The sequence below is a fragment of the Gallinula chloropus genome (genome assembly GCF_964237585.1).
Source record: "Gallinula chloropus genome assembly, chromosome: 13".
In the NCBI taxonomy this organism is placed as follows: domain Eukaryota; kingdom Metazoa; phylum Chordata; class Aves; order Gruiformes; family Rallidae; genus Gallinula; species Gallinula chloropus.
In genome coordinates this window covers 3,213,611-3,228,245 of record NC_140098.1, presented here as the reverse complement: position 1 = coordinate 3,228,245, position 14,635 = coordinate 3,213,611, and the positions used below count along the sequence as shown (strand labels likewise).

Here is a 14,635-nt window from a genome sequence, read left to right as displayed (position 1 = left end):
GCTCCCTGAAAGCTATACCTTACTGCATGTGTACATGCAGTAATTTCAGAAAATCCTATGCATAAACTGAGGCTATTTGAAAAATGTGTAAATAAAGGTGAAACAATTAACAGTCCTGCAGAAGAAGGTGTTGCTTTCAAAGCAACAAAGAGGAATACTGTATTTTGAGAAATTTAATGTTTTTCAGTGTGAATATCCAGGACTTGACAGGACTAGATATTAAGTTGAATTGAGATTTAGACTCTGCTTTGTTACACAGATGAACCAAAATTATATATATATAGTTAAAAAAATAGCAATGCTAAACTGATATGATTTCTGGAAAGAAACAGTATTGCTAAGGCTTGCAATATTTTTGCCTTCAGGAATATCTAATTAAAATGGCAAATTTCTGTGGCAACAGTGGCTTGGTTGCCATAGTGCTCTGTCTTGTTAATTTGCATTGAAAAAGATGTAACTCAAGTTTCTCTAAATAAAGCTAAGATTTGGTTTTGACGTCCCTGTTTATAGGTGAGCTAAAGCTCAGAATCAAGTGTCCTTTGCCAGGAGAGAGTTCTTACTGCTATTTATAAGCAATTGAGTGTAATTCCAGGGGCATTGTATTACAGTGCAATGGTAGGTTACAATGCAGCAAATACTATATTTAGGCTTTTTCAAGGTATAATTTTATCTGTTGACTTGTACAATCAACAACGCTGACATTTTCTTTGCAAATATACATTTTTATGCTGCTTGTTTAGGCCATGGTCCAGCTCCCATTAATGTCAATGACAGTTTCAGCAAACTTCAGTAGGTTTCAGGCAAAGTGAAGTGCTTATTTGAGAAGAAAAGGTCAGCCTGAGAAGGGCTGTTGCATGAGACAGGTTGTGATGAGGCCACACGAGTCAGACTGTGCCTCAGGTGGTTTGGGGGAACGACGATTGAACCTGTATCCTTAGGCTGCCCGTTTCTGGATATGGGATACACAGGATGGGAAAATTACTGCCCCCTTCTGCTCCCCCGGTGTATCTTACACAGACTTCTGGAGTTAGGGTACCACTTATTGGATGCCTATTGGAAAATTAGGGTTCCAAGACTGAAGGAAACAGAGATGTATTTTTATAAGCACTTTTGGGGATTACCAAAATATTTTAAAATTGCTTTATTTCTGTTTCTATTGCATACCTGCCATTGCAAACAAAAAACTACCCTATGAACGAGACTGGGAAAAATAAATCTCCTCTAGATCTGTTAAGGGAACTGCATTTCACATTTTCCTAGTTTGGTTGCAGCAAATTCCAGTCTTTGGTCTCCCTGTATAATCTAAAACAAATACTCAAGTGCTAGGAAAGCAAACAAGCTGCAAGAAATGTCAGTGAACAGGGGTAAACACAATGCAAAACCATAGGAAAAATGCCATTCCAGCTCTCCAACTTCATTTAACCCCTGGTGACACAGCTCAGGCTAAGCAGTGTGTGTAGGCAGTTGCAGTGATGCAGTTGATATGACCTAACAGTGATCACATCAACTGAAGTTGCAGGGGTTAAACTGAAGATCCAGTTAAAGTTAATGTAATCAGAATGGTGCAAAGGCCTATCTAGTCCCTGTAATCAGATCTAAACTCCAAATATATCATTTTTACCACAGGTTGCTTACAAACTGCTTTTGAAGTACTTGTTCAGTTAAGGTTCTGTACCAATGTAAAGGTGAGTTTATATTTCTTGGGGACAGCTTATAAGTGCAGGGAAGTCTTCTGGCTTGGTATGAAGAGCTCGTGTAGTAATTCTATTCTTTTTCTCCCTCTCCTCCTTCTACCTTCTTCCCCTCCAAGAGATGAACAGGCTGAGCTGACTCCTAAATTACTGCATTTAATATTCCATTATATTAATGTGAAATGCAATGAAATGCAATGCTGGTTAGTATTACTGTGTTGCTGTTCACAACCTAGAGTGAGGGCCTGTAATTTTACTAAAATTCAAATGTAATGCAAGTGGCAGCATAAATGGAAAATTAGAGGTATAAATTTCTCTGCATTACAGCCATGCAAACTGGGAATAATTCTATTAAAGTCAGTCACATTTCATCAGTATTCTGTAGTTTCCTCAGGGCGAGAAAACCTTTAGACCGTACAGGCAGTGTAGAGCAACGTGCTGTGATACTCAGTGTCTTTGCTAAATGGTCACTTTTGCCTGCAGAGGGGACTCAGAGAGGAAACCAGCTTACCAGAGGTGATATCTAATTTTTTTCAGGGTTATCTCTGCTTTTTTCCTGAAATGCTCCCTTTTATCTTTGACCTTTGAACACCAAAAAAAGTACTGTCTGGTGACAAGGTACCTTTCAACACTTTTCCTGAGTCTTATATTAGGGTTAGTTTACACTCACCATAAAATTTGCCATTATAAATCACTGGTAGATCATATCAACTGCATCACTGAAACTACCTAAAAATCTCTGTTTGCAGAGGATGGTAAAAAAAACCAAAATCCTAAGCTGAACCTTAACTATAGCTATTAAAGTTAAAGTTAAGATAGTACACAGTTTACCAAGCAAAGAATATCTCCATTCTGTCAGTGAAAAGAGGAACAAAAAAATTGTAACTAATTTAATTAGATTCTTTTGTAATAGTGATTTTTGTCTCTTAAAGGAGTTTCAAGGGTGACCTATGTACAGACAGCACGGGGATTTCAATCACACCCATCCATTCCTTCAAAAGTAATGACTGTCAAAGTTAAATTCTCTCATCTGTTGCATTTTGACTGAATTGGCCTTTCAATTGTTTCTAGTGTTGTGGTAAGAAATGGAAACAGACATCCACTAGATGGCATTTTTAGTCCGGCTCACTGTCCTGAGCGAGAGGCACTGTGTTCTCTCAGGACTGCGATCCTATTCCAAGGAGAGGGAATTCCTGCTGGAGTAGTTAGGCTGAACTGCTCTTTTGCCTTCAACATAGTAGAAGATCAGGATAGCACAAGAATTTGGATGACCTTGATGGAGAAGTTTTGATGAGTAATTTGTCTTCAGAGGAAGACAAGGAAAACAGATACAGTTAAGTTTCTGCAGATCTTTGAAGAGTGCTGATGCGTAGCTCAGGTATTTGGCCTTATGAATTGCCTGTGAGTGGGGCACCTGTACCAGAGGCAGCAGCTAGAATATTGTTAGGACTGCAGACAAGCAAGCTGGTAATAATGGATTGGTTCCTACCATCATACAAAACACAGCACTGGGTAAATTTATGGTCATGCCTGTGTTCACAAGCCACAAAGCATAGTTCAGGCCAAAAGTGAAATTATTAAATAGCAAGTTTGTACTCTTATAGCCAGGATCTTCTGAGGGTGTCAAAGCATATTATCACAGCAGTACATAGTCCTTGGGTTTGGTTATCCTTGTGTCATTGATAACAGGATAAAATAATGTTGGTAAAAGAAATAAAGGAGTTCTTACTGTAAGGTTATCAAGATAATTCTGTTTCAACCAATACATTAGCAAGTTAAGAATCTTTATAGCCAATACATATTAATATGGTTTCTTGTACCCCAGAATATTGTTACTAGGAGAACTTTGCTAAATGAAAAAGAATCATCTGTGAAGCTCTTCATGCTACCCTTTCTGAAAAATAGCTTTGGTGGAGAACAATCAGTTTTATGGTTACTATTTCTGCTATGTTTTCCTGGGGTATTATATTTCTAGTTACAGGGAATAGACAGTACAGCAAAGCTTAATCTATCTGAGTTTTATACCTTCATCATACTGTTTACATTACAGCATACAATAAAATTCACTAATTCATACAAGGTTTGATATGTCTTTTTGCAGTTTGTTTTTATACTCTCACAATCAGTGAAGTGCATTAAGTTGTGGAATGTAGTTTATAGCTTTAAAACCATACAAAATGAAGTATTTATGCCTTTTTAGTGAATGGCCAGGGTTTCAAGAAACAAGAAGTTATATTTTGCTTCACCATGGAAAAACTAGATCAGGTTTAGTCCAATAACTGGGAAAATTCTGTACACAAGGTTTCTTTCTGAAGGAAGCAATTGTTCAATTTCTCTTAGGAATGGAACACCTTTAGGGATTCAGCATTTAAAGCTCTTTACAGTAGCTAAGCTTTTACAATAACCTTGTGAGCTAAACATTGTCCTTCTGCTGTTCGTAAGTAAACTACCCTTAAAGAAGCTTAAGTACTGTGTTCAAGGTCACAGAAACAGAGTCTGTGGGTAAGTCTAATACAATAAAAACCTAAGTGGTTGTAGCTGGGGGAAAACTGAATAAAGCTTTGATATACAAGCTGCCTTTACCTTTTGTGGGAGACTGACAGAGCAGATTACATGCCCAGAATGAGATCAGTGACCTTCTCCGAAGGTGTGTAATACTGATGCAGTACTGCGGTAGCTTGATTAAGCCACATACGGTAAGCAATAGTGGTTAATTTTTAGTCAGGAAAGTATTTTAATTTACCCCTAATAAAATATTATTTGGTCTATCCAATATTGAAGGTTCTTTTTAAAGAGTTTTTACATTTCAAAATTAGTCTCTTCATGTAGGTTGAAATTATTAGAATCTTATGTCTCCTAAAATTAAACTGACTGGGCAGCAAGAAGTTTAAAAAAGTTAAAAAAAATCAGAATTCAAGTGAAAGGATGTAAGAGTGTAGTCCCAGAAGATAAGAATTGTGATACAGGTTAAAAAAAAAAAAAAAAAAGAGAGAGGCAGGCTTTCTAGAACTACAAAGAAAGCCCAGGAACTTGGAAAGGATAACTCATCTGTACTTATTCTACTGTACCATAACCATTTTTTCTATGAAAATGAAGGTAAACAATCAAATCATTCCTTCATCCAAAATAGATTAATCAATTGAAGACACCAAACAGCATTACTGTTCATGAAAGTCAAAAGAAAAACAGTGCTGTATGTAGGGAAAGATAGGTCTGTTCAAAATAAAGGACAGAGAAGCACATTTGACTTCAAAGACTCATTTATTTAATCTTTACATTAAATAGATTTTCTGCAGTGCCAGTTCTCATTACTAGCAAAGTTACATTCATAATAGCTAAAACCATTGCATTTTGTAATGATTTTCTGTCTGCTGTGTAAGAATTTCACATCTACGACAGTGTTAAATTAGCCCTCACAACACCCCTGTGAGGTAGGTTAGTGTTACCCTCATTTAAGAGGAAACTGAGGAACAGGAAGTTTTAGTCAATGTACCAGAAGAACTGTAGAAGAGTTAAGTCTAGAATTCTGTCTTCCTTTCCCTGTTCTGTGCCTCACATGTAGTGTTTTCCCTCCCTTACTGAGAGCAGCCCACAGTAGCTACTGCTCTCCCCCTACACACACACACTTTCCTCTACATTGTACATCCTGGATGATTTCTCTATCTAAGCTGATGAAAACTGATAAACATCAGCAATTTCTATCTGAACTATAGAGATGAAGTAGTGTTTGAAGCCCAGAATTGAAGTAACTGAAAATAGACTGTGGGTAGTTGCAGATAACATTGCTATATTTAGTACCAGAGACACGAGTCTGAATTTTGTCACTAAGCTGCAGAAGCAGTAATACCAACACATGCCTTTTCTAAAGCAACTCTTCTCAAGAGGTAAGAGGACTCAGGACTGATGACATCTGGTATCTGCAGGGAGCGTCCCTGACAGACTGCCACAGGGAGGGGGCCATTTGTGCAGCAATGTACACTCAGTGCAATCAAGGTCTGCCCAAGTTAGGTCCCAAGAGTAAACAAAATATCTATTTCAGAGCAGACAGAAGTCTTATATCAGAGCAAGTCACTTAGCTGAGGTAGAATTTGAACAACTGAGAACCACAAAACATACCTGAATTGCTATAGATGGTCTTTTCAACAAACTTGACAAAGGCATTATAGTTGTATATTATATGGGCTGAAATGTCTGTACACTGTGCAATAAAACAGCCTGCTTTTAAACACAGCCTTTATGCTTATTTTAAATTAGTTATCAAATACCATCTTAGTAACCTCACACTACATATATGTATGTAGTTTTCATACCAGTGCCTACTTGAGGTGAATAAAGAACTTTTTTCTAGTGCTACTCATGTGCACTGTGTCACAGTCAGCAAGAACACAGCAAAAGCAGTCTTCAAATCAGAGCTCAGCAAGCACTAAGAAGAGATCAGTAAGGACTACCTAGGTCAAATTTGTACAAAATTCTTGGCTACTGGACCATCATGTATTAAATCAGAGTATTAGAAGTTATCTACTAGCACTGATGACTACTACATAATGTCTTCAGATAAAATAAGCGGAATTTAAATTTCATTTTAAACACTCTAGTTGAGTATCCCTTATATTAAAAGTGCTAGTTAAGGATCCCATGCTCAAAAGAATGAGCAATTAAAATACAAAAATCAAAATATTGTGTGTCCCCCACCCCATAGAGTGTTTATGGAAATTCCCATCTCATGTGTTCCATGAGTGATCTGAAGACCAGAGTTTTTGTTCTTCGTATCCTAGATGTGGAAGCTCTTGGATATCTTGGGGTCATTATCAGTTTTCTTCAGGCTTTGAAGGAAGCTCGAACTACTCGCCCCTTAAGAGGCTGAGGGGGTCGAAAATTATTCACCATTTGGATCCTCTGGTCTTCCTCACCGGTGAAGAGGAGCATGCGGAATTTCTCCAGCTGTAAATCCAGGTGAAATAGTTTACTGCTCAAGAATCACAGAACTGTAGGGGTTGGAAGAGACCTCAAGAGATCGAGTCCAACCCCTAAAGAAGGTAATCAATACTAGTGTTTTTAAAGAAGGACCCAAGGAAAGGATCCAGTACATTTTAATCTGTCAACAGATCCGGTTCAAGCAAAGATTCTGGAGTATTAACAGAAAAAAGAATCCCTGATTATTGAACAGGCTGACTTCTCACAGGCTAATGATCCTTGAACTCACACCATTACAAATCAATTTTTTTCAGTGTTGAATCCTACAAGAACTTGGACAGTATCAAAAGTTTACCTGTTTCTCAGAAATTCCGATGGGTTCTTTCAGAACTATCCATGTTACGCTCTCATTAAGGGGTGGTGTTGTCAAAGAACCAAGGTAGGTCCAGTAATCTAGACTCAGAGGCAGGAGACATTTGGGGTTGAAGCTTCTAAATTGAGCTTTTGATCCCTAAAAAAAAAAAAAGATACTTAAAATAACCTTCACTTAAAAATTAAAAGGTAAATAACTTTTTGAAAGAGAAAAACTTAAAATACTATTAAAAAGTAGGGGAAAGGAAAAGTTAAAGGTTTGGCTGCCTTGTCACAACTTTTATCTAAGAGCATCAGGGCAAGCATGATGCCTGCTGCTAGCTTACTGGACTTTGGTAGAGGCAATGCAGCAAGAACTCAAAGTTCTTATCACAAAAGGTCTAAAAATAATTCAGTAAGTATATTCTGTTTAGAGAATTTAGTATGAGCTACAGTAAGGAATTCTGTCATGCTACTGTCTCATTACTTGCCACTTTCTATGCTTCCCATCTATTTCAGCAGAAAATTTGGAACTACGGAAAACTTGGCCCCAAACAGTCATTGTCTGCTAGTACAAACATTGTCTTTAAAAATCAAATGTTAAGTCTAAAATTAGAGGACGGTAGATCCAGCAAAAAACAGAAATAAAAGGAAGTGCTGCTTGAAATAATGATTGCCGTAACTGCCACAATCTAGGCCAAGATTTTTCAGCCTGTAGAAATACCTGAAAAGTACTTAGTCATTCAGAAAGCATTGTCTAATTGTCTGTGAAATTGCTGGTAAGGAACAGAATGAGCAGCTTATCCCCAGTGGCAAACCTGCAGACCTTCCATCCGTGCAGCTGAGGAGTAGCTACTGCTTTCCTGCAAGTGGAAGAAATCCCTTAAAGTGTCATTCACTGTGCCTGAAGCCTACATATTGCTGTGTAACTGCCTTCACCTCCTGTCTTTTACAAGCATGTATAGAGGAGCAAGGAGTAACATTTCCACTCAATTATTAGTTAGAGTTTGTTTTGCATAGTAGAACGCATGCATGCTATAGAATGCATTAACCTCATGTAAATCCAGTAAGGCTAACACCTGTAGTGGTCCAATCAGTCTGCACTTGAAGTGGAGCAGGTGTAAATCTTCAGCAAAGATCACAGATACATCTGGTTAGAGACCACCTGCAGGTATCACCATAAGAACAGACTAGCTCAAGACTTCATTAAGATGCTCCCCTGACAGACCTGCACAGCAGGAGACTAAAAGCCAACTCCTACTTGTTCAATGCTAAACTCAATGGGAAAGGATGGTTTTGCTGCATCTAGTTCTGAGCCTGAAGGGTCACAGAGCTTTTGATTTTAGATACTCTGGGAAAGGCAGAACCTCTGAATGGCCCATGGGGCCAGCCCAGCCTTGGGAGGCACCTGAGATTAGGCAAATAAACTGATTTTGGAAGAACACTACAGTGATGTTCCAATGATGGAAGGTTTTGTGGTGGGTGATTTTCCATTTTTGTCTCAAACATGTACACAAGCTTGCCTTTTTAAAGGATATCCCAGAAACATTTAAAATATGATGATCTTAAAACTTACTTTGAATTTTACCATGTACAAAGCATCAGTGAGTCTGTTCATATTGGCATGTTCTTTCCCAATCTAAAACAATGGAATAGACAGGTTAAGAATGACTGTAAATATGCTTTGAATAGGTGGTGGGGTTTTTTTTGATCTGAATCTCAACATTCCTACTAGAGCAAGTTTAACAGCAATTGGAAGCAATAACTCATTGCAAATAAGTCATCTGTTTTCCTCAAGCACTTGTTAAATACGTGGCTTGGTTCTCAAACACTTGACAGCAAAATGCTTTTCATCATGTAAACATGCTATTTTTGTGATTCTTACCTCCAAGAACACACCAACTACTGCCAAGCCATCTGGAGCTGCTGCTGCTTCTCCAAATGTTGCATATTTTCTGGCATTCCAGTGAACTAAGTGGAGCTTTAAAAAGAAAAAAAATAAAAAGCAAGAACTAAACAAATCAGCAACAGAAGCAGTGAACATAGGTTGACATATGTTAACGTGCATTAATCATTGTTAGCAACAGAACATGGATTTAACAGCATCTTTGGAAAGATGAGCAAGTTCAATCTTTCAGACCAGCCCTTACATACAAACAAACACTAAAAGGTTTTGTGTGTCAACCTTCACTAGAAGCAAACCAGGCATTATCCTGTGACTCAACTTCCCTGGTATAGCGCTTCACGGGATGAAGGCCCTTGCTCCACTGCTCACTGGTGGAGTCCTGGATGCTACACTACTCCAACATTTGGGATACACCGTGCTGGGAAAGGCCTGTGCCTTGTCCTATCTTTGCAGATGAAGCCATTTCTAAGCTCTGGAGAGCACCAGCATGGTAGCTTGACTGGTGATCATCAGCTGAAGCGTAAGGTGACTGTGCCAGGTAGTACACACGGCTGCACAGCACCATGCTTGCTACTATATCCTTCCCATCCACATAAGCGACAGGATGTAATCAGTTGTGTGCAGCAGCCTGAACCACACAAAGGACTGCAGTGTAAGCACAGCAGCTAAGCTGTGTCCTGTTGACTAGGGTAAGGTGACTGAGAACCTTGGAGAAAGGGCTGCACTGGAGGGATAAATTTTGCATTCTAAGAACAAAGGTGATCAACAGATAATACAACCTCAGTGTTTGGAATAGAATTCTTTAAAGTCTGTGCTGACCCAACCACGGCGAGTGAGCAATTGGAATCCCAGGGGACATGCAGTTCCCACTGTAAACACAGCCATTTTTCAACAGCATTCACATGAATTAATCCCATCTCTAAAGACACATCTTTACCTCACATGGAAAAGGCTTGCCGTCAACTGTATGCTCCGATCCCTCAGTGTGCTTCATCCCCCAGTGAAAGTGAAACTGCTTTAGCCTAAAGGCATTTTCAAAGGGACCACCACTGATTGCTAGGCAGAAAAAAATTTGAAAAAGAGGAAAAAGGTTAAGCATTTTGTCTTTTTTGCTTTCTTTTAGTAAAAACTAGTGATTGGTGGCACAACAGTGGAAAAGAACCTGCAGCATCTTACACTCACCAATACCAAAGATATGCATCATCCATGCACTTAGAAGGGCTGGAATTCTCAAAGGAAAGCATGTGAACTAATGTAAAAGTTTAATTTAAAAAACATGGAGTGGCTACCTGTACATAATTTTGTAGCTCTGTTGGAAAACTATTTGGCATATGAAGATATGGTAGTTATAGTTAAAACACAAGAACTCAAAGTTCAATATTAAAATTTATAACCCCCACAATTCGAAACTCATTTGCCTAAAGCACTGTGACAGTGCTACTTGAGATTTTGTCCAAAGGTATCTACACTCCATGAGCACGAGGTAGACAAGTCAGCTGAGTATTTCTTCTTTAGAGTGTCTTTTCTTCCTGTGGAGGCTATCTATACTCTGCTTCCTTTAAATACCTGATCTCGATGAGGTAATATAATAGTTTGTACTTCACGTGACACCATTCGGCATCAACTCACCTTATAAAGATGAGGAAATGCTACAGAGAAACTTCATACATCATTCAGAAATAACACTTAAGAACAGATGAAGGTTTAAGGTGCCACCTATAGAAGATCCTTTATCAATAGCATCAGTAATTCTCCTGTAATTTCACATGGCAATAAGCCAAATAAGTTTCGCCAAAAAGATGTGAAAATTTTATCAGTCTTATACTAAGAAAATTAAAATTGCATTTAGTATCTGTAAAACACTTATCCTTTGTGTAGTCAATAACATTTGATTAAAAATAGCTAGGGCTTGCACAGTGGTACCACGTGTGCATAGTTCCAGCTGGCCTTTATGCAGGAAATTAGCCCTGCCAAAGCAAAGGTTTTAGTATTAATTAAGAATCTAAGTACCCCCTAATGTGGTTTTCTGAACTTAGCACTGGAATGCACCACCTGTGTCAAACAATTTTAAGAAATTCTGTTGTACCATTTATGCTGAGCTGTGAGTCACCAGATCTATTTCAGCACAACTGAAAACACTTTAAACCATGTTTTCAACTCCTAGCAGTCTTCTTCCTTGAAAGTGTTATTAAAATAAGGCTGTTCTTACTGTAGAAAGGGTGGAGGTCTCATTCCTGCATGTGCTCGGAATCTATATCTCTAAATGCAGAGCAATAGATGTCCTTAACATTATAAAGCTAGACAAAGTTCACTGTTACGCAGCTACAGTTCAGATTAGGATTGCAGGGAAGTCATTAGCAAGCCAAGGCAATACAGCTGATACATTTTCCAGTTTCTCTTTTTAGGGTGACATGCTTAACTTGTACAGTAAGACTTTGGAAAAATGCACATCCAGTTTTTGAATCCAACAAAATTGTTTCAAACCCTGACCATTCAGTTGGGCCATTTTAGATTCATTCCAGAGGACACATTTTAAAACAAAGTGGCTGGAATTTTAATCCCCAGCCCTTATTTAAAAGGGCTACCAGCATACACAAGTCCCTATGAGAAAAAAAACAAGTTAACTTGTTTTGAGTTCTTAGGATATCCTTTTTATCTATGATCAATAAACACATCTAAATGGAAGATGAAATCAGTTCACAGGTTTAAAAATTTAGAGCATTTTTTAAACGCACTCATTCCATTTATCAGCCACATCATCTCCAATTGAATGTTCTTCCTCCGCCCTGAGAGGTAAACACAAGGTCTAGCATGGAAGTAGAATTAACAGAAGTAATCAATCACTTATAGCATTTGTCTTCTCTGCCAAGAAACAAGAATAGTACACAGTTGCAGATAGTTCAACATCCACAGGCTGCTACCAACTCTGAATTAGCTGAAGTTGTGTAATTTCTGAAGAAACTAAACTGCAGTGAGGCAGGGTAGAAAAAATAATGCAAGGTATCAGTTAGTGGCTATTCCAGACACAACTTGCTGTAGGGGATTATGACGACTACACTCTATGACCTGATCTCCCCTAATCCTCTTCTCTTCCCCACTCCTCTGGATGGAAACTGGGAAGTGAGCCAGACAGAGCTGGCTTTGTTAGTATCTCTGATTTGGGTGATCCTGGAAGCAGGGCAGTGAGGAGCATATGTATCTACTCTGCATGCTGGATGTGGTCTAGGAGCACATGGATTCCCAGTCAAACAGTCTGGCTATCCCTATTTCAAAGGGAAGTACTGATAAATTCTGATTTTCCTGATACAAGACCTTTACCTAATGCAGAAACACCATCCTGCTGTGCAGTATTGCATTGCTAGAGACACTTAAATGAAGATAAGAAATGCAAAGCTCAAGACAAAGTGTGAAGAGCTCTGGTCATATGCCTGGTTCAGCACTGAACTGACACATCACACAGAACATAATACAGAATGCACTTCACTGTTTGCCTCACCAAGTCACCAAACAGAATTGCAAGGTAGTTGGCTGTATGTTGTCCTCACCTGTCTTGTCATCAGTATCTTCAAACTCAACCATGACCGAATGGCCATTGTTGGAGATGTTGAGAGATGTACACGATTCATAGGAGATAACAAGTGGCTTCAGATTAGGGTCGTAAATTGCTCTTGAAGAAACTATATCAATAGGTGACTGGCGGTTCCCTTTGGCAACAGGATAAGACTTGTGCCACTCTGAGGGTCCTTCAAAAGGAAGGAAAGAGAAGCACCGTTATTTTCTTCCTTCCATACACAAAATAATCATTGCAGGTTTTCAAGAGGCTTGAAAAAAAGCTTGCTGAAGAGTGACTTGAAAGTTTGGTTTGAGAAGCTCAGTATAATTCTAAGCTGGTGTTTTTATTCGCACAAACAGGCTGCAACAAGCTGGGGAATTCAAATGTCTTGTACAAAACACTGAGCAAGTGACAGCACTTCAGACTGCTGCATCTTCAGTTACTTGTGCCAATGATTTTCTACAGTTTGCAGTTACATTGCTAAGATAGCAAAAGAGGTTTCAAGGTCGATGCAGGTGGAAGCACATATACATTCCCCCAAAGAAACAACATTTAATTATTCCTAGGAAGGATAGTGTAAAAGCTCCAGTGATTCAAATTAGATGATGATGACTCAATTTCTTAGCGACTGACTATGCAGTTATTTTTAAAACCATTTTATGACTGCAGTAAATCTTTGAGGCAGCTTCATTCTATACTCTTGCTCATTATGGTATATCTCTATCCTGAGTAAAGGGTACAGTGTGATAATTAACATTTTTGGACTTCCTGACCCAAATAGGGTGGGGAGAAAGGCCAATTTAATAACACAGCTTTCCGCTGCCAGAGCTGGAACATTCCTATGCTATTTGAGATAAAACCTTATCTGCACAACAGAATTATTATTACCACTAATTTTTCTACTTTGGTATGGTAGTAGAAGAAGCAATTAAATTCCTGTACTGCTCATGTCCGTGAAGTACTAGCAGTAACAATTCCACACTGGGTTTCCAAGAAGCACATTTTTAATTCTGGCATTCTCACATACATTCACAAGTGAAAACTTTAAATCAAGCACAGGTATTTACCCTCAACTTTACATAACAAAAACAGTGATCTATTATACTCTTACTTATTTCTGGCATTTTCTGAAAATGCTAAGCTTATAAAATAGCATCTTTTCTCAGCCTGCCTATAAAGCAGATTTAGGACTTAAACGCTGTTACACAGGCTTAGGCAATATAATTTGTCTCTTACGAGCTTTGTAAGCATATACTTGGCTTTATTGCTACTACCTATATATTCAAACCCAATACTACTAGCATCTGCCAGCTTCACTTAGCGTTCAACTGGCTTTTGGACTCACAGAAACTAAAACAATTGCTAGTGAGACAGAGAGGCTGGCTCCTGAAGGTTATGCAGAAGACTTCTGTTGGCTATTCAGCAGCTAAAACAATTGCTGTCCAAATAAAGAGACTCCTAAAGGTTATGCAAAAGACTGTCATATTGGAACAGCATATGACACTCATCCATCCTTCTCCATAAGGCACGCAGGTGCTATAAAACAGTATTGTGGGAATTTTTCAGTAGCTTCACATATTCTCTCACTCTGTGACACACATTCTTGGAGGTGGGAAGCAAAGGAGGATGACTAAATTAAAATCTGTCAAATCAGAAAGCATAAGTTGTTCTGTAAGAGATCTCTGATACTGATCTGTACAATTTATTGATGTTCTAGAAATATAGAACATATGCCTTATTTTATTCACTTCCATGGAAGCACAGATATCACATTTCAACAGCCACACAGGATCAGAAGATCTATTACTGCTCTACTAAATCCTTACTTTAAAGAATTGCTCTTGGAAAGAGACAGACTCAGTCCTTTTCATAACAGCTTTTTGGAAAGGGACCCATCTGTAATATCTGCAGCCTGAACAAACCCCACTCAGTACTGCTCACCTCAGCTTAGGAACACTGACTGCAACGGTGAAAGGCAGAAGGGAGAAGTTTGCACATCTCTTAAGTGCCACTTTCTGAGTGCTACTTATTATCAAGGAAGTAATTAATTACCTGCTGTATATACTTGACGCTTGCAGATATCAAAATGCAGGCAGCTCTGCAGGGCTCAGGCAACAGTTCTAGAGAGAAAACGAGTGGGGGAAGATAGAGAGATGCAGCATGGAAACGCTGTAACCTACCGTCATCCTGCCCATATCCCCAACTGTGCTGGCCAGTCAT

General features: G+C 38.7%; 1 protein-coding gene across 1 annotated transcript; it reads right to left on the bottom strand.

Annotated features, from left to right (window-relative positions):
* Nucleotides 1-6,509: 6,509 nt before the first annotated feature.
* Nucleotides 6,510-14,635, bottom strand: CA7 (carbonic anhydrase 7; the record flags this gene model as incomplete). The annotated part of the gene is made up of 7 exons (XM_084270182.1): nucleotides 6,510-6,632; nucleotides 6,961-7,116; nucleotides 8,533-8,595; nucleotides 8,842-8,937; nucleotides 9,800-9,918; nucleotides 12,408-12,605; nucleotides 14,596-14,635. 7 exons carry the CDS (start codon nucleotides 14,633-14,635, stop codon nucleotides 6,510-6,512), a joined length of 795 nt encoding a protein of 264 aa, XP_084126308.1.